This window comes from Trematomus bernacchii, unplaced genomic scaffold (genome assembly GCF_902827165.1).
Source record: "Trematomus bernacchii unplaced genomic scaffold, fTreBer1.1, whole genome shotgun sequence".
Classification (NCBI taxonomy): Eukaryota; Metazoa; Chordata; class Actinopteri; order Perciformes; family Nototheniidae; genus Trematomus; species Trematomus bernacchii.
This window is the reverse complement of record NW_022987720.1, coordinates 7,791,990-7,812,769: the sequence shown is the minus strand read 5'-3', so window position 1 is coordinate 7,812,769 and position 20,780 is coordinate 7,791,990. Positions and strand designations below refer to the sequence as shown.

General features: G+C 38.3%; 2 protein-coding genes across 3 annotated transcripts in view; both read left to right on the top strand.

Annotated features, from left to right (window-relative positions):
* taok2a (TAO kinase 2a) overlaps nt 1-8,373 on the top strand; it is a 29,481-nt gene extending 21,108 nt beyond the window's left edge. Inside the window, exons 16-20 of one of the 2 annotated variants that reach the window (XM_034142435.1) lie at nt 353-556; nt 1,288-1,527; nt 4,276-4,488; nt 5,309-5,491; nt 5,937-8,373. In XM_034142435.1, the coding sequence (XP_033998326.1) occupies nt 353-556; nt 1,288-1,527; nt 4,276-4,488; nt 5,309-5,491; nt 5,937-6,977 (1,881 nt within the window). In that variant the 3' untranslated portion in view covers nt 6,978-8,373. Of the gene's footprint in view, nt 1-352; nt 557-1,287; nt 1,528-4,275; nt 4,498-5,308; nt 5,492-5,936 lie in introns of both variants that reach the window. The other variant, XM_034142434.1, reaches the window with a different exon arrangement.
* A 3,381-nt stretch (nt 8,374-11,754) lies between these two features.
* cdipt (CDP-diacylglycerol--inositol 3-phosphatidyltransferase (phosphatidylinositol synthase)) lies at nt 11,755-20,780 on the top strand. Its single transcript, XM_034142433.1, has 6 exons — nt 11,755-11,948; nt 13,250-13,384; nt 14,773-14,926; nt 17,561-17,642; nt 18,415-18,496; nt 18,940-20,780. Exons 1-6 carry the CDS (start codon nt 11,906-11,908, stop codon nt 19,080-19,082), a joined length of 639 nt encoding a protein of 212 aa, XP_033998324.1. The 5' UTR covers nt 11,755-11,905; the 3' UTR covers nt 19,083-20,780.

Genomic DNA, 20,780 nt, shown 5'->3' with positions numbered 1-20,780 from the left:
GGACTGCAGTTAAATGTTATTTTCATTATTGATTACAATGAAAGATTGCTTGTGTGATTAATAATTTAGTCTATGAAACGTAAAAAAATGCTTTCGGGAAAGTAAAAGGTTTGAATAGAAATGCAGTATTGTTTTATTAAAAACTACAGTATACAAAATTCTCAAAATATAAACCATTGACTTTCTATTATTTTATTTATTTATGTTTATATTTGCACAATGATTTTCTCATCATTTTAAAGATGATGTATTCTTTATTATGGCAGGACTGATGTTATTTATATCCAAACTGTTCTTGCACACAGTTTTTCTCACGCTGGTCTCTTATTTTCTCCTCTGCCGGGTCTCCCAGGAGCTGAATGAGAACCAGTCGACTCCGAAGCGGGAGAAGCAGGAGTGGTTGATCCGTCAGAAGGAGTGTCTGCAGCAGATGCAGGCGGAGGAGGAGGCCAGCCTGCTGCGGAGGCAGCGGCAGTACTACGAGCTGCAGTGCCGCCAGTACAAGAGGAAGATGCTGCTCGCTCGCCACAACCTGGAGCAGGACCTGCTGAGAGAGGTACCCCACCTCAAATCCAAATAATAATAATAATAATAATAATAACAACAATATTAAAAAACACAACAGTTGAATATAGTAGACATAAGACTGATCTTTCTGAAACGTGTATCAGCAAAAATGAAGCATTCCCTCTCCTGCTTCAAACTAAAGTTGAGTTTTCACACACAGTTAACAATAACAATGCAAATATTCTAGTGATATGCAGCTTGAAAAAGGAAAACAAAAATCTGAAAATAAATAGATAAATACAATTACATAAATATTTTTAAAAATGGTTCTCGTATGCAAAAAAGAATTCCAAAAAATAAAATCATTATTTGTCATTTATTAAATGAACCCGTCAGATCCATGAAAATGTCAAATCAAATCATTATTTGTCTTTATATTTCAGTGGAATTATTGTTGTCAAACTTTTAGGAAATTAGGCCATTTCCTGTTTATGTGCTCAAAAGAAGATATTTGTTGAATAGAACACAACAATTTCTTTATGGCAAATAAAAATAACAAAACATGAATACATCCATTCAACACCCAATACCAAAATTGCACTCAAAATACAAAATCAAACGGAACCATTTTTTCTTTGTTTTTTAAATAACTGGAAAATAAAAGCTCATTCCTATTTCAAATACATTATACATTAAAACATTGACCGTCTCAGGGAAAGTGCAATCATTTCTACACCACACTTAATGTTCCTGTCCTCCCTCATGTGTTTCCTCCCCCAGGACCTGAACAAGAAGCAGACCCAGAAGGATCTGGAGTGTGCCATGCTGCTGCGGCACCACGAGTCCACTCAGGAGCTGGAGTTCAGGCAGCTGGGCTCGGTGCAGCGGACCCGGGCCGACCTGATCCGCACGCAGCACCAGACGGAGCTCACCAACCAGATGGAGTACAACAAACGGCGCGAGCAGGAGCTGCGGCAGAAACACACCGTGGAGGTCCGGCAGCAGCCCAAGAGCCTCAAGGTGAGGGGGGGGGGGGGGTCTGCAGTATCTATCTATTATATATTTAATATCTTCATTATCTCATTTCGTAGATACATTCTGGAAATGTGTTGTATGTCCTGGATCATTTATTACCGGCAACCACTTTTAAACAAATATTTTGAGGAAATGTTTAATTAAGATTAATAATATTTGGCTATACGAATATCTTATCTTATTATTTTATTAAACTAAAGCTTTTTAGAGCACTATCAAGTATTCTCTTTAAAATAATATAAAGACAATTATATCACTTCATGATAGTGATGGCAAACTATTAAAACTAGATGTCATTACTACATCGTATGAAATAATAACTGAAATGATAATCATTAAAGGTAGGGTAGGTAAGTTTGAGAAACCGTCTCGAGATCGCTAGAATTTGAAAATACACAACCGGAGAAAATCTGCCACTTCCTTACAGAGCCCCTCCTCCAACACACACGAACGCACACATGACCAATGAGGGCACGAGATAAGTTTGTGCACAGATGGAAGGCTGACAGGCAGGTAGGCCATCCAGTTATTTTAGCCGGGCCGGCTAAAATGATTGGTCGTACTTTTTACAGTACTACGGCTTCCACAGATGACTTTTTTTTATGGATTTTTTGTCAAAGCACTTAAGATATTCATTGCTATCGGGATGTTAAGAGCATTCCATGGAATATAACAAAAAGTGTATCTCGAGCCGGTTTCTCAAACTTACCTACCCCACCTTTAATGAATGTCATTTGAATGCTTTCATCAACCAATAATTAAATGAATTGTGTTTTATTTATATATTTGTTATTGTATGTATGGTTATATTGGGAAAACAAAGAAATATGGTTAAACTTAAAAAAAGGTTTCACAATAAAAACATAATCTGCAACAACATTTTGATCAAATAAACTAAAATGTCATATGACCCTTAAAATGTAGTTTAAGCTTATTTTAGGTCTGTCCTCGACTAAGACATTATTATTTTAGGTCTGATACTACTGCATATTTTTTGTTGTTTTGAACATTTTCCATTTAATCTAAATAATTTATCTAAATAAAAATATTGTGATTTGGGAACATGTTGTCAGTAGTTCAGAAAATCAATTTAAAAGGTTTTTTGTGTATTTTACTCAAACAAACAACTAAAAATAGTAAAACCAGAGTTGTAGGTAGTGTTCAGTTTGTCAGCTATTTTTCAATTTAGTCTTAGTCCTGTGTCAAATGTCCTTGTTAGTTTTAGTCATATTTAGTCACCTTCATCCTGTTTTCATTTAGTCAAGTTTTAGTCGACTAAAAGTCTGAGCATTTTAGTCTTATTTTAGTCCACTAAAACTAACTATTTTAGTCTACTTTTTGTTAATGAAAACTGTTGACATTTTAATCTCTTTTTAGTCATCAGATTATATTGAACATTTCAGTCAAACTAGTCTAGCCAAAACCAATCATTTGTCATTTTAGTCAAACTTATTTCATAATAAGATGATATCTTATCCTTATTTGATGAAAAACACAGGTTGAATGATTAAGAATGCAGCTTTTCAGAGAGTATCTGGTCAGGTTTGTGGTGTTTTTACCAGCTGTGTTATGGCCACATTGCTTCCCTTCTGATAAAACAATGCATTCACTTTTCTTCTCCGCCTCATTGTAGCGAAAATGGGCCCAAATATGGCCTTGTTTCTTTCTCCCAGGCAGTGGTGTCGTTAGACTTTTTCGTTGTCCGTCATTTTGACGGACAGGATCGTAACATTTCCGTCATAATCCGTTATTACCCGACGGGTCTGTACACAACTCGTCACTCACTCGCGCTGACGTGGGAGATATTCGGTTAACGCAGGGGTGTCAAACTCAAATACACAGTGGGCCAAAATAAAAAAAAATCGGTAGTAGTCCATGTAAACTCAGTTTGCTGCTCTGTGATGCTAGTTCAAGCCAGATACTTGGCATCTCATCTTGGGTGCAAGTTCATCAATGTTTGGGGTCAGGCTCTGAGCTGAGGAAACTCTCAGGATTGAGTGAAGGTGTGCGTGCAATATACCGGCGGGCCAGATCTAATAGTAATTAGAAATGATCCTGCGGGCCGAAATTAAATCCACCACAGGATTTGGTCCGCGGGCCTTGCGTTTGACATGTATGCGCGACCACTGCTCCCAAGCCCTGTTGTTGCCATTTTCCTTTCTGTTAAATAAGGTTAGTTAGATCCGAGTCTTCCTGACTGTCAGTGTGCCGCTGCCCGGTGTAATTCAAATGTACCGCGCGCAGCACAGACACACAGCTGCTGCCCAGCCGCAGCACCGGAAATGGAACTGCTGGGGAAAAAAACGGACTATCAGAGATGTAACGTTATCTTTGATTATATTTAGTCTCCTCATTTTTCGTCAACGAAAGTAAAGAGAGATTTTGGCAACGTTTTTATTTAGTAAACTACATTTTCGTCTTGTCCTTTTTCGTCAACGATATTGCATGATGATTTCGTTACAGTTATTGTTTACTGACGTCGGTGCGGTCTCGTCTTAGTCATGGAAAAAAAGGTCGTTGACGAACATATTTCGTCATAGTTTTAGTCAACGAAATAAACACTAGTTGTAGGTCATGCAGTGTGAAAAGTAAACAAAAGAAAATGCTTAGGAAATTGCCCAAAACAACAATCAAGTCCACTAAACTATTCAGATGGGGCACCCCAAAATTACAATATAGAAAATATTTGTATATTACTTTGGTGTTATCTGACTGATTTTACTATCGTTTCAGACCAAAGAGCTCCAGATCAAGCGTCAGTTCCAGGAAACCTGTAAGATCCAGACCCGGCAGTACAAGGCGCTGAGGAACCACCTGCTGGAGAGCACTCCCAAATCCGACCACAAGGCCGTCCTCAAACGCCTCAAAGAGGAACAAACACGTAAGCTGGCCATCCTGGCCGAGCAGTACGACCACTCCATCAACGACATGCTGTCCACACAGGCTGTGAGTAAGGCAAGGAACCTCCGCGCACCGCGCACCGCCACACCAACACAGACACACACTGCAACAACACATATTTATCATATTAACACAATAAAAACAAAGTAGTATTTTAGGACATCTACAAAGAAAATCACCACCTTTTTTATTTTGCTGGATATACACTATAGCATTTTACAGAAGTGATTCAAAGCATTAAAAAACATTTATAAAAGCTACAAAAAAAGCGTAGAGTGCAGTGTAACACAATTAGTAATTATTTAGTTCTAAATAATAATTCAGAAAATGGTTGAATTTCACACGTAAACAAATTCCAAATGAACAAAATGGGGAAAAAAGAGAATCTTTGAAAAACTCAAAAGTAAAAAATCATAACTCAATGATATGGGTTATTAATACAGTATAAATCTTTTGACTAAAAATGTTTTGAACAAAAGACACTTAATATATTTAATCCTAGAGACAAAGCTATTATTTCAATAGCTATTTAATTTATTGGCAGCGATATTGTTAATTGTTTTAATGATGTAAATCATTAATAAACAAAAATAACCTTTTTTCATAATTATATATAATTTGTAATTGTTGGTCAGGCAAAAACACTTTTATTTTTTATTTAGGCAATTCCTTATTTTGTGAAATGTACCTAAACTTTGAACAAAAAAAAAAGTTCAGCAGATCAATGATTATTGGTTGCGATTAGTTTAGTATAATTCTTTATTTAAAACACTGAATAACACACTCGTATAAACAAACCGTCCAGCTGTCCTTATCATCATGAAGCCCCTCCGGTGCTGATGCTCGTCCCGTTTTGTCCCCTCAGCTGCGCCTGGATGAGACGCAGGAGGCGGAGTACCAGGTGCTGAGGATGCAGCTGCAGCAGGAGCTGGAGCTGCTGAACGCCTACCAGAGCAAGATCAAGATCCACACGGACACGCAGCACGAGAGGGAGGTCAAGGACCTGGAGCAGAGGGTGTCCATCCGCAGAGCGCTGCTCGAGCAACGGGTACGTTACAACACCTCTTCAAACAATACACCAAGCAGCTTTTATTGTTTTATGTCGGCCAGTCTTTTTAAACCACAACACCATATGAGTTTCATAAGGGTCCATTAGTGTTCATAGTTGTTACTTCGTTAAGAAAAAAACTCACAAATGAACCAAACAAAGCCATTTGACTTCCGTAGATATCCGTAATAATAAGAAAAACACTCAGAAACATCTAAAGCCAAACATACACGAGTGAAAACAAAATCCCAGATTTAAACAAATATAATTGACCTACAAAATCGCAAAAAAACAAACAAATCATCAAAAAATGTACATGAAAAAACTCAGAAATGTAGACAAACGTTACAAACGTACACATTTACGTGAAAAAAATCTCAAATCCATAAGGGAAAAACATACAATAGATAACAAAAAGGAAAACTGTGTAATTACCCTTGTTCAGATCGAGGAGGAGATGCTGTCCCTGCAGAACGAGCGCTCGGAGCGGATCCGGACTCTGCTGGAGCGGCAGGCGCACGAGATCGAGGCGTTCGACTCGGAGAGCATGCGGCTGGGCTTCAGCAACATGGCGCTCAGCGGGATCCCTGCTGAGGCCTACAACCAGGGCTACCCCACCCCCAGCCCCTCCTCGGGCTCCAGCGGCTGGCCCTCGCGGCCCGTCCCTCGCTCCGGCAGCCACTGGAGCCACAGCGTGCAGAACTCGGTGTCCACGCCCTCCTGGCGCAGTCAGAACCACGGCGGGGGGGCCTTCAGCCGCGCAGAGTCCGTCGCCTCGTCACACGGCCTCGGCAGGGACAGCGAGATGTACAAGAGCGGCAGCCGGGGTCACTCCTCCTCCTCCTCCTCCTCGTCCTCCTCTTCCTCCCACCCCTCCCATCACCCCTCCCATCACCCCTCCCACCACCACCACCACCACCACCACCAGCAGCAGCAGCAGCTGCTGCTGCAGCAGCAGCAACTGCAACAACAACAACAACAACAACAACAACAACAACAACAACAGCAGCAGCAGCAGCACTACCTCCCCCAGCACTACCAGCACCACCAGAGCACGCCGCAGCTGTACCGCGACCCCCATGAGAGCAGGGAACGCGAGCGGCCCCGGGAGTGGGGGGGAGGAGCCAGCAGCCACTACCCGCACCACTCCCAGGGACACCACCACCACCACCACCTCGCCTCCCACGCCTCCTCCCAGTCTCTGGCTCTGCTGCCTCCCCCGCCACCGCCTCCTCCAATTTCCCTGTCTTCCTCCTCTCCTCCGTCCTCCGCCTCGTCCTCTTCGTCGTCACAGGGAGGATACGGTGGCGGTGGCGGCCTGAGCATCAGGGGCCCGGGCCTCATGGCGCTCAGGAACAGCCCCCAGCCCCTGAGGAGGACGGCGTCCGGAGGGCCGGGGGGAGGCGGGGGGAGTGACGGAGGGCTCAGCCGGAGCACGTCAGTCACTTCTCACATTTCTAACGGCTCCCACCTCTCTTACTCCTGATTCTCCTCTCTGATCTGAGCTCTGCTTCTTTTTAAAAGAGAGCTTTAGGTTTTTGACATATTTTAAGATGCTTCTTAGAGCCGGAGCAAAGTTAATACTTAAAAAACAACAAATACCCCGATTTTAAATGTAAATTATTTCCTTTCCTGATGTGTGCAGGGACTTAAAAGTGTTCCTGATGCACAAAGAGAGGACGCCTTTTTTTATTTAGTCACTACACAAGTATTAAAATCACTGCTAACCTCTTCCAAACATTATTAAAGAGTTGCACAGGAGGTGTCGGAACTAAACAATCCCAACAAATGAAACACAACGTCCACATGTGAAAATTGAGCCATGTGCCGCAAAATGAACAAGACAAAGTTTATCTAAAAAAAAAAAAAACAGACCAGAATTTGTGCATTTGTTCATCGTGCGCCACATTGAATCTGTTGCACAGTAACGGTTGAGCTGCAGAGAGCGGGTTTAAAGTCTAGCAGGTCTAAATTCTGGTTTTCAGGCGACTGTTGTGGAGCTTCCACTTGGCTAGCGGTGCTTTAAAAACCACTGTAACTATGTAAATAACGGTAAATTGTAAACCAAGTTTTTTTTCTTTTCTTTTCTTTTTTTTTTTTTAAAAAGTGACATATGTTCAGCGAGGCGGGCGGAGGGGCGGGGTCGACCAAGGGAAGATTTCTAGAAAACACATTTCTTTTTATTTGTAGTGATAAATAAGGTTCTGTAAATGACAATTTAAAGAAACACTGCCACCTGTTTGTTGGGCTGACCCAGGACAACTCTACCACTGCCCTTAAGTCCCCTTAAAGGGGCGGTCTGCCTGTTTGGGAACTTTGGTGGTTTTTTTATCGCGCATAAGGGACATTGTAGGTATATAGAAATAACAGAAATGACCCTTACCCGGGAGGGGAGGGGAATAATATTCTGAAATAATTTAGAATTTACAAGATTTAAGTGTTACTTTTAAGAGAGAAAAAAAACTCATCAATGTACAAGAAAAAAAGTCATTTTACTGGATAAAACTCAAATTTATGAGAAAAACTACTATCTTTTAAGTTAATTTACAGAATAAATTATCTGTCTTACATTTACTATATAAATAGTTCAAGGGGAAAAAAACTGATTCATATCAAATTGATAATAAACATTTGGATACTCAGATTTATTTTTACTTCAATTAGGCTTTTCCAGTGCAAATTAATGTCTAAACCAAGACAATTACTTGATTTTTAAACCATTTTTTAAAATTATAATTATACCACTTACACAATCATTTACATTTTAAAAAGCAAATCATAAAATGTCCCGAAATGTCTGACTGCTCCTTTAAAGGGACGTTGCCAGAGAGTATTTTTTGTGTGTGTGTGTGTGTGTGTGTGTGTGTGTGTGTGTGTGTGTGTGTGTGTGTGTGTGTGTGTGTGTGTGTGTGTGTGTGTGTGTGTGTGTGTGTGTGTGTGTGTGTGTGTGTGTGTGTGTGTGTGTGTGTGTGTGTGTGTGTGTGTGTGTGTGTGTGTGTGTGTGTGTGTGTGTGTGTGTGTGTGTGTGTGTGTGTGTGTGTGTGTGTGTGTGTGTGTGTGTGTGTGTGTGTGTGTGTGTGTGTGTGTGTGTGTGTGTGTGTGTGTGTGTGTGTGTGTGTGTGTAACCTCCACCCTCCACCTGTTGTTTCCCCCCTTCTTCACAGTCTGCTCTGCATCTGTAGATAGATGTACATGTTGCATTACAAATAAATGAGTTGCAGTGCATGGATCTTGTGTACAGACGCCATTTGTATGGATAACATGCACACTACCTATTTATATAAATGCGTATAAATAAATGTAAGATACCTGTAAATGTAGCAGGTATATACTGAAGATTGTTCACTGTCCAAACACTTTGACTTGCATTGTACTTAGCAGTGTACATAAAGCACTAACTGAGACTGTGTTAGAGTAATAATAATGATGTACGTGTTGTTTTAGACAAATAGACGCTATCATTATTATTACCTCTACTGCAGCTGTAATATTTATGTTGTATGCTCATTTTTAACCACTAGGTGGGGAAATAAGCGCAATTTTACTGTGATAGAGCTATAAAAAAAAGAAAAAAATATTAATGTTTCTAAGGACTACCTTTCCCAGCATTCCTTTGGGCAGGCCTGAGTTCCACTTTTGACCTTTTATTTTTTTGAGCCAGTATTAAAGTGTGGAACGTCCACAGTGGAGCCGAGTCATTTTCATAATCTTCAGACTATTTCATGACGTTTGGTGCCATGGTTTTATCTCTATTATTATTTTCCAGCTCATAAAACACTGTAACCTGACAAATATTTTGCCACAAAGTGTTCAATATTTAGTAATATAAATACGCATTATGACATGAATGGTAATATGAAAATACATTGTGTCAAATATATATATATTAAGTTCTCCAGTTTGTGGAGAAAATGTTTCAACTTATCTCATTATCTTAAGTGTTATTTTATTAATATGACAAGTAATGAGTTTAGTTTAAATAAGAACATTCACAAATATTTGTTAATTTCTTTATATTTTACATCAAAGATAACAGTTTTTATCAGATATTACTTTAATGTCCTATACAAAATGTTTTTGCGTGTAAAATATATAAAGAATTATTATGAATGATAATGACTTGTTGTGCTATAGTTGCTTATTGATCAGATATTGAACACTTTGTGGAGCTTTATTTGCAGGACTTTTCTGGATAAACAGCTCATCATTTGATTTTGCACGGCGTGAATGGGTAGAAAAATCATCGGGTCACTTCCTGCAGCGGCGGGAAATATCAGCGGACTTCCTGCCAACATGGCGTCTGCAGGAGGCCGGCCTCAGTGTGATCTGATGCTGTCTGTCGCTGTCACGTCTACCTCATTTGCACTGATAGTAAAAGAATGTTTGGGCGGACTTCAAATAATACTTCTTTTTTTTGAACGCAGACTTTGTATTATTGCTTAAATGTTTCAGTTCCTGTTTGTGTGCAACTGTTAGACAGGAAATGCAGAAGGAGGGGTTGGAAAACAGAGTGGAAGCTGGGAAATGTTTATAAATGTCATCTTTACAAGCTGGACTTTTAACACTAAAAGATATTCAGGTGGAGAAAACAAACTCACCCCACATGTTGTGCTGATCTGTGTTGATGGAGAGGACTCCCTCAAAAAAAAAAAACCTCAAGAAAATGTTTGTGAGATTTCATTTTGCCAACTTTTATTTTTATTTTTTAAATGCATTGTTTTGTAAAGATGTTCCAATGCTTATCATTCCGGAGATGCTTTTATGTTTAATGCTGCACTCTGAATACATCTCCTGCAGAGAGACTAGAGGTCAATTCTTCCTGTTTCTATTGTTGAGTTCACTGACATCAGGATTTCTGTGTTTTCATCTCCTCAAAATTAAAGGAACATTTTGGGAAATGTGCAGGTTTGCTGTCAGATCAGTCATTATTTTATTAATGTCAATTTATTTGACAAAAGAAAATGTCTTGTTTTGTCCGAACAGAAGTCCAAAAGCTCTAAATATTAGGTTTAAAATATGTAAATTCAACAGTTTTTAAAATGGGAAGACACTGCTAGTTCCAGACTGATGGCAAACAAGCACATTTCCCATAATGCCGTGCTGTTATTCCTTTAATTCATCAATAGTTTTACTTCATTTTCTATATTTCTCCTGATGCAGTTGTATATGTTTCTGTGGGACAAAGTCGCCTCATCCACAGGAGACACCTTCCTCCCCCAGAAAAGACAGAAAGAAACACGTTTGTTTGTGGCCTGCAGGAAGATAACTGACAGGAAGGATGAAGATGATGAACATGAGTCTGATGGATGTGTGATGGATGGATTTCAATCTTGTTTTTACAGCTGGAGGTCGAGTTTAACATGTTCAGGTTCAAAATGTTGAGACATTAGTTGTACAGAAACGTAAGGGAAAATACTTTTGGAGAAATAAATGAACAAAAACAGAAGTGTCTGTGTACTTTATCCTCAAACTAATTTAGTAATACAATCTGAAAATAGCAAAATAAAAACATGCCATAATGTAAAAAATATTTATAAATTCAAAACCATTATTTTGACGAAACTAAGTAATAATGGTAAGCACCTAAGTAGAAACGTACAAATAAGGAACAAAGTGGAAAACATTTATTTTCAAGACTAAATACATTAAATTACGTGTTTTTTCAATATTCTTGTGATATATTGTTTAAGGGTACTACAATTTCTTTATTCGCGTATATCTTTGTCTAAAATGTCTTATCCTGAAGGAAATTAACTTCCGGTGACCTAAAACGTTATTAAAGGGGAGGCGCGCGCTGCACGTTGTTGGCTGCTTCCCAAGACGTCACAATATCAACCAACCAACCAGAGAAGCCGTGAAGTCACTCAGACCGGATAGAGAAACAACAAGAAATTGTCACAGTAAATGCCTGCATTGAAAATGATCCTTAACTTAATGTATGAAAAGAAGCATACTTTAAAAAATGTAGTCACAGTTTAAAAAATATTAAAATGTACAATACTGTGCCTTTTATAACTAAAAACCATGATCCAAAAATGTTTCATTACAAATGTATTATATATTTTAGTATTCATTCATTGATCAATTGTTAAGTGTTGTTTTCAGTCTGTATGTATTTTCTTTATCAAACTTTACAAAAAAACAACTCGACAACCAATAATTATTTCAGAGGCTTGTTATTTTTGCTTTTAAAATGGATAAAATGAGAACTGACTTTTCTTCACTAAATGAACCATTATGAAGCTTTAATTCTGAAATGTAACCGGAAGTGGTGTTTCTGTTGTTGCTTGACGTTTAGCTGCTGTGAGGAAGTCATCGCTCAACTAGCATCCTGTCGCTTTGAGGGAGCTTCTCTTTCAAATAGGAGTTATAATACGAAGCTAACAGAGACATAACACGACAAAAACATCAACAATGGAGCAAGAAAATATTTTCTACTTCGTTCCCAATTTAATTGGTGAGTATTTTACTGTTTTCACCGTTTACTGTAGCTAGTTTAGCGTTAGCCTACATACAGGGGATGATGCTGGAAGTCACACCAAAGTCCATTCAAAGGGCCACAGATAGAAAGATCAAACATTATATGTATCTTTGTATCTATCTATTACACTGAATTCATGTATTTGTTTTCTACTTCTTGCTTTGTTTATTGTGACATCTTTTTCTCCAGGCCTCTAAAATCCCAATAAAGATAAATCCCTCTTGGTTAGTTCTGTAATATTGTACGAAAACAGATCATGTAAAAAGTGCATTTAAATGTTTTTAAAAAGAAGCTCAGTCTATTTACTTCATATGCTGCTGGATAGTTTAGTTCGTAATAAATAAAGCTACTGATTAGTACATCGACAGAATCATTTTGATAAATGTTAAATCGTATTTTGTCCTGCACTTGTGTCTTTAAATACTGTTTCCGGCGACCTTGAGAGCCCTGAAAGGCGACTATATCAATAAAATGCATTATTATTTTCAGCGTCGGAAATATGGAGTTTTTTTATTATTCTGTTTCGATCAAAGGAATTCTCTTTTAGCTTTTGGACTAACAACATCGAAGCGAAATCCGGCAGCTATAACACTAGCCCCCATCAAACACTACTCTATTAATATAGAGTAGTAAAAACCACAACAGTTTCCTCTATTGTAGTGGAGTATTTCATATAGCATAACAATCATTATTACTCAAGTCCAAAAACTAATCCAATAAGATGATACTTGAATGATCCTATCAGCTAAACAGCATGTCATTAATGCATTATGTTTGATCCAATAATACAATACAATAGAAATGGACCATTCTACATAATAAGAACTATTATATTTGGCATTTAAAGTACATTTTTGGCATTAACACCCTTTTGTTGGTTTAATCCTTCCATCACTGATGTTAATTCTAGATAGCAAAGAAAAGTCTCTGTCCTCTGTAAATAATCAAACACATACATCAGGGCTTTGTTATGATTTAGTTTGTATTTGTTTGCTTTTAAGTTTAGTCTTGACATTAATGGTAACAAAGGCATGTCCAATTCCTTGAGCTTTAAATAAAGTTTGATTCAAAACAAGTTTTCAATGCAATTATGTCGCTCATACGTTTATGTAATGGAATGATGCTTTGTTGTTTTCTACTCTAATATACATGAATGCGGTGCTGCTGAGTCTGTGTAACCCTTCTAATGTTTCATATCTGATGTAAATTGTATTCTGTGCTTCTGTACGCACTGTCATTGTGAAACAGAAGAGCTCACAGCTGTGTTTGTGCTTCAGGTTACGCCCGCATCGCGCTGGCGTTCATCTCCTTCCTCCTGATGCCCTGCTGCCCCTGGCCCGCCGTCTTCTGCTACCTGCTCAGCGCCCTGCTGGACGCCTTCGACGGCCACGCCGCGCGGGCCCTCAACCAGTGTAAGTGCAGGGGGGATATGTACCTATCAATTCAAAAAGAAAAAGTAGATATGTTGTGATAATGTCTCTTAGAAAAGTCTACATCATGAAATGTATGACTTGTTTAAAGCATAAGAGTTGTCCGTACCGTTGTTCTTATAATCAGAGGTGGGAAGTAGTGGAGTACAAATACTTTGTTACTGTACTTAAGTACATGTTTCTGGTATAAGTACTTTACTCCACTCTTTATTTTTCTGACAACTTTGAATTTGTACTCCTTAGCCTTACATTATTAACCCTAATACCTGCCCTTTCTAGTTATTACATTTTCAAAACAGGCTCGTTACTTTAGTTTTAATCTGTGTTTGGTGGCGTGATCATTATTATGAGTCATTGAGCGCCTATTTCAACCTAATGTCACACAGAAAACACAATCGGTGTATATATGACATTAACAGTATTACAATTTGAAATAGAAGTTCTTTAATGTTCTATCAATATAACGTTAGGTCCAGTTATCAGAGCGACTATAAAACAGTTTGAAGTTATGGCTACTTTTTAAATACATTCAAAACCTTCTTTACTTTTACTTGAGTAAAGAAGTTTAATGAGTGCTTCAACTTTTCCCAGAGTATTTTTAAACAAACCAGAGTGAAGGACGAGTGCACTTTTGCCATCTCTGCTTCTAATGATGAATCTCATTGTTCTGGAGATCAGAACTAATGTCTCTGTCCCACAGACAAAAGAAAATGAAAGTGTTACCAAAGGGGACAGTGCAGATAAAAAGGCAGAATAAAATCAGTAGACTAACATATTAAATAAAGTGTCAAGCACACATGAATAAAATAAAAGCCTTTGTAAGACCACATCCTAGCTAAAATCATCATCATAAAAGTATTGAAGTAGCTGCCATTAGTAACTATATTCAATTGTAAAAAAAAAAGTGACATTTCACAGCAGTGTGAGTACAGTCAATTGAAAGCATGACAGTTAGCAGCTAAACTGTGACCACCACAAGCATGAGACTGCAGGGCCGGGTGCAAAACACAAGGCATGAAAATACAAATTGAGATCAATTTCTTTGACCTGTACAACAATCACTTTCCAGCTGATGATGGCCTTATTGATATACTGTGTTTTAATACCATTTCCACTCATATGAAAAGATGCAGGTACATTTTCCTGGCTGATTATTTGCAACGTTTTGATATAAGTATTAGAAAACTCCCTAATTCTTTGAGATTAAACACATGATTTTATGACAAACCTTTTAGGATTTTAAATGTTTGTTATTTTTCTGCCACACATGCACACTTTGTTCTTATTTATACATATTTAATGAATTGAGTTGCTGATGTTTGAATAGTTTCTGATCCTATTATCATGTATTTGTCACTGCGCTCTCTCAGCCACTAAGTTCGGGGCGATGATGGACATGCTGACGGACCGCTGTGCCACCATGTGTCTGCTGGTCAACCTGTCGCTGCTCTACCCCTCCTACACCTTCCTGTTCCAGATCAGCATGTGTGTGGACATCGCCAGCCACTGGCTGCACCTGCACAGGTACATCAGCCCCCCCCCCCCCTGTGGTTGTTTATCCTTTTACCTGCTGCAGCTATGCTTGTACCCACAAGTTAAACAGATATTAGAAAAATAGGCTCCAAATGCTGTAGGTCTACACATCTGTCTCCTCTTTGCTTCGTAGACAGGGTGCAGTTTAACACGTACGTTTTCATGGCTTCACAGCCGTGCTGTTAGGGAGACCACAATTGAAGGTTTTATGAAAAAGGATCTGGTTAAAGCAAAAGGTTTATATTTTGGTGGACAATTAAAATATGTAATGTGTGATTTTCATTTCATTTCATCGTTTATTTGGCAGGGACAATGCACAGTAATGAACACTTAAAACATTCAAATGTGTCAAGGGTAACAGTGCCAGATTTAACTTTGAGCTAATTTCCATCTGCAGTCCCTCACATAAAGCATTTAAGAAAATGACATTTTACAAACATAGCAAAAACAAATACATGACATGCAGAAAGAGCAAGAGCAGCATACACAAGTATTTATGACATGGCAGTACAATGTAGCAACAACGACAAGAGAAGAGATACATAAAGTGCAAGAGAAGATACCCCTGTATTAAAGTGCATTTAGCGGTGATTGCACGTCTGTTTGTTTCTCAACCATTCTTTGAGTTGACCTTTGAAGCTATTGAGAGAGGGACAATCCTGTATCTGAGTAGGGAGGCTGTTCCACAATGAGCTGCCTTTAATGGAGAGGACATTTTGTCCAAAAGTTGTCCGTCTGCGGTGGACTTCACAGTCTCCTCTGGTTTCTGACCTAGTGCAGCGTCCAGTGTGTTTTCTGTGGATGAATTCCCCTAAGGGGGGGGGGGGGGGCAGTCCATGTAAACATTTATAAAAAAACACATACTTTTAAAAGACATTTGTCAAAACTTAAGAAATTATGTTTTTCAAGGATGGTAGAGTGGTGGTATGCATTTCTGTCAAACACCTTGATAGCTCTCTTGTACAGCTGTTCTATAGGTTTCAGGTTTGTGGCACAAGCAAACGACCAGTTTGTAAAACAGTATTCAATGTGGGATAGAATCATACAGTGGAGGTATGACTTTGCAGCATTGACAGTTAAGAAGGGTCTAATTTGTTTAAAATGTTGCAAGTTGAATTTAATAGTATTTGATACTTTCTTAAAAGTCAAGTTCGAGTCCAAGATACTTGAACTGGGAGACTAGTTCTAATTCTGCTCCGTTTAAAAACACGTTGGATCCTTCGATTTTGACTGGTCGTTTACTGAACATCATGCATACTGTTCTTTTTGCTTTTAACTGTAAGCAAATGTTGTAGCAGCACCTACATATGGGCTCGTGTCCAACATACATTTAACCTTTTCCACAAAGACACAGTTAGCTGTCTCAGTGGAGTGGTGAGCACGAAAACCAAACTGCATTGGGTGGAGTGGAGCGAAACCTTTGTCTAAATGTTTGGTGATTAGTTTTGACACCCATTTCTCAGCTACCTTAGAGACACAGGGGAGGATGCTGATTGGTCTGTAATTGGACATCATTGCCTTATCCCCAGATTTAAAGATCGGTGTCACCGTGGCCGCCTCCCAGGATGATGGAACTTCCCTCGTGCTGATAGATTGATTCACTAGCATACTAATTGGTTTTATTAGACCGTCAATATGTGTTTTTATAAAGTTGGTGTCTAAATCATCTGCATCCCTAGCCTTAGAACCTCTTAACCCTAAGATTATATGTTTTACCTCAACCTCTGTGATTTCCTCCAGGTCAAAAACGGGGTGTGTATCCACAGTCGGGCTAGGTGAGACCTCAGATGGCGGGAAGAGCTTTGTAATGTCCAGAGCACTATTTATGAAATACTCATTTAGAGAGCTGGCCAACACTGCATGGTCTTTTATCAGGGCATCATTGATTTTTAATTCTAGAGCATTATTTTCCTGTTTGGTATGTTTACCTAATAGTTTATTTAGGATTTGCCAAACGTTTTTACCGTTACCTTTCGCACCTTCAATTATATTGATGAAAAAGTTAGCTTTGGCCTGTCTTATTGTTTGTGTTACCTTGTTACGAGCATGAGTGAATTTCTGTCTGTCAGTGGATAGTCCGGATTTCAAGCTCTGCTTCAGTAGGTGGTCTCTAGATTTCATTATATTCCTGTATTGTAGATTCAGCCAGGGAAGATGATGTTCCTTCCTGTCCCTAAGGCACCCTCTCCTTGAGAAGGAAGACATTGTATCATTCATTTGAGATATAAACAGATCACTGTTTTCACCAATATCTTCATCAGTCTAGGTAAGGTAAGTTTATTTAACAGGGACATTTGACATTGCTGTGAATGAGGCAGTTAGCCACGAGACATTTTCTTCATCCTTAACACGAGTTATAATATTTCAAGAACTTGATCATATAAAGTGATTTTAATGAAAAATCCCAATTGAACGCTTTTTGGGGGGTATTATCTCCCAACAGTTGCGTTCGTCACACATTGAAGGACTCTTGAAAGGTGGAAATGTGTTTGAAATGTTTTTGGCTATGATAACATATTTAATTGTGCTGTTTTTAGAAAGTCGAACACGCTTTTCGGAGTGTGTGGTTCAGAGGGAATATGCTGCTCATCATCATTTATCCTTTCATCGTTTGTATTTTCTCAGCTCAACGATAAAAGGATCCTCCAGTCACAAGACAATCGACCTCTCTGGAAACCCCATCCTCCGGATCTACTACACGTCCAAGGTGACACACACACACACACACGCACACACGCACACACACACACACACACACACACACACACACACACACACACACACACACACACACACACACACACACACACTGTACATCATGCCCTCATTAATCAGATCAGTGTCATTGTCTTCTCTCTGGCATCAGTGCAGAAGCCCTTCTCCCGTCTCCAGCTCCTAACAGACTAATTCATCGTGTCTCCTGCTTCACCCCCCCTGGCTCCCTTACACTCTTTTAGATTTATATTAGGATTCTATTAATGGCTCACAAAGCCCTGAGAGGCCTCGCTCTAATTATTTTTACATCGTTTTTTCCGAACTTGATAATGGAGGTAGCTAAGGTGTGAGTTTTCCACAGCGGGCCTGGAGGTCGGCATAGTCAGATGATATGGCTGCTAAAAAAAGGTTAAATATGAAAATGAACTTTAGCCTTTGACATGATTTGATTAGGGACAATACATGAAACGACTGATCAAATATACTCCGTTAGATAGATGAAACAAAAACACTTACATTTAACGTGGAAAAGTGTATTTATTTGTCATTTCATTTTTTACTTTCTCTTTTTTCATGCATTTAGTTTTTGAAGTTTAGTTCGTTTTTATCCTCTTTGTGTTTAAAATGTGATCGATTTTTATTGTATAGCACTTCTGAACTGTTATTTAATAGATGCTATACAGATCATGTTTATTATTATTATTATATTTTTCAAATCTATGAATGTAAAGACTGACAGAGTGATGTGTGTGTGTGTGCTGCAGCCCGTGCTGTTTGTGATGTGCGCCGGGAACGAGCTCTTCTTCTGTCTGCTCTACATCCTGCATCACATCGAGGAGCCTGCAGGTAAAGAACCTCCTCCTCTGTGTACATTTACTAAAGTACTACATGACAAATGTGAGGTACTCATGCAACTTTCTACTTTTACTGCACTGCATTTCTCACAGCTTTAGTCACTTTACAGATTTTAGGCTTAAAAGATTATTCACCTTTTGTGGTTTTGTCTTCACATAGCATCTTTTTGATCAATTTTCTCCAATAAGGAAATATCTAATATTTCCTCTTTATATTAATATTGTTGGTGTTTTATTTTAAAGAGTCCCTATTATTCTTCTTGGGGGGATTTCCCTTTCCTGCAGTGTGTAATATAGGTTGTTGTGCATGTAAATGGTCTGCAAAGGCTAAAATCCCTGTGTTCCCTCCAGAGAGAGTTTCTCTGCATCACCTTGAAAAGTGCTTTATAAATGAAATGATTATTAATATAGTATACATGTGCTGTGTGTGCTCAGGCTGGCTGTACGGGCTGCAGGCTCTCTGCGGGGTCATCTGTCTGCTGAAGACCGGCATCAGCGTGGTGCACCTCGTCACTGCCTCGCAGAACATGGCCGCCCTCGACACCGCCGAGCGAGAGGCCAACAGGAAGTCACAGTGAGACAAAGAGAGAGTGAGAGCTTCAGCTGCATGTCCACCACCGTTTTCTATTTATCTTTTGTTATTTTAAGGGTTTGTGCACATAAATAGGACGTGAAACCGCACTTGTTTTGTTAGGCGACTTCAGGAAGGAGGAATGTTTTATGACCAAATATCTCAACTTAAAATGGGATTCACTTTTACAGACAACCAATCAGAATCAAGAGAATCAGAATTCAGTTCATTGCAAAATAGGTCTACTCATACAAGGAATTTGTTATGGTGAATAATAGTGCATACATACAACGCAGTGAAAGAAATGTAGTTGTAAAATAAAAATATATATACTGCTATTACAAATTATTGTAAAAACTATTAGAAAATAGTGTGTTAACATTTTATAAATATACGAAAAAGCAAATATAATATAATAGTTGAGTGTGAAAAAAACAAGTTTATACTGCCAATTTATTTGACAATCATACAGGTTTTAAATACAGAGAGAATAACAGATATGACGATATAAAATATAATGTATTGTAAAAGAAGATCACTGACTACTGTGACGGATTAGTAGGGCCTTTGTAGTAAAAAAGTTATAAATGAAGCTGTGGTCAATGCTTTAATTTACAAAATCAAATTCCCATATTTTTGAGAAAAAGATCACACATTTTGACGGAAAACTTTTTTTTTTCTGTGATTACTAAATAAAATAAATCTGAAAAATAGTAAATCTTTTTATTTATTTTTGTCCTACTTTTGATCAGAAAGGATCACATTTTGACCAAATAAACAATGGTTCGCCACGTACTTCTTGTCTATATGAACCAACTCAAAATAATGTAATTTCAACAAGCATTTATTCACATTTTTGATACATTTGGTTAAAATTTGCACTACATTTGGATAGAGTCCTAGCTCCGTCCCAACCACACATTCATTAAAACAAACCGTCCGCAACTTTGTGGAAAACAAATGTACCTTTTTCTTCTGAATTATTTCGTTTTTATTGTTAATCTTCATGATTTTTCAAGATGAAACTAAATCCCTAAAATCTACGACAGACCAAAAAACTGAAGCTTTTGTTCACTTGATGCATCATCTTGTTCTTGTTACGTAGAAAATATTTCTTTTTAAAACAGAAAGCAGCTTGTTTTATTACAAAGCACTGAGCCAGGGAGTGCTTAGATATTCCTTGTGTGACCTCCGAGCCATATTGTGTTGCTTTTATTAGAGATTCCTGCAGATATTTTGGTGTTGATTAAATGATGATAGTCGCACTAGAGCAAGTTGATCAGTTTGCGCTTATTTGACATTTATAATGTTTTTGTTGGTGGTAGAAGAGCTGTGTTTCCTTTTTGACATAGAAACAAATAGATAGTTATGCAGGTCATAAGTTATTTCTGACGTTAAGAGCACCAAGTATTCTGATTTTTACTTTTTAAAGAAGTCACTGACCATGCGTACATTTACTGCTGTAAAGCCTTTGTTTCGATGCTGAATGTGTGTGTTTGTGTGTTGGAATATAAATGTTTGTTTTTGATGGAACTCATTACGCAGAATGTATTATTCTAAAATAAAAATGTTTATTGATCATATGCCAAGTTTAATATTATATATAAAGATTTACAAGCATAGTAGGAACAATATGTGATGGATATTTGGTTTGAAGTGAAGGCGTTTTGAGTTTACTGTAAAAATAAAGACAATGAAAACCGGA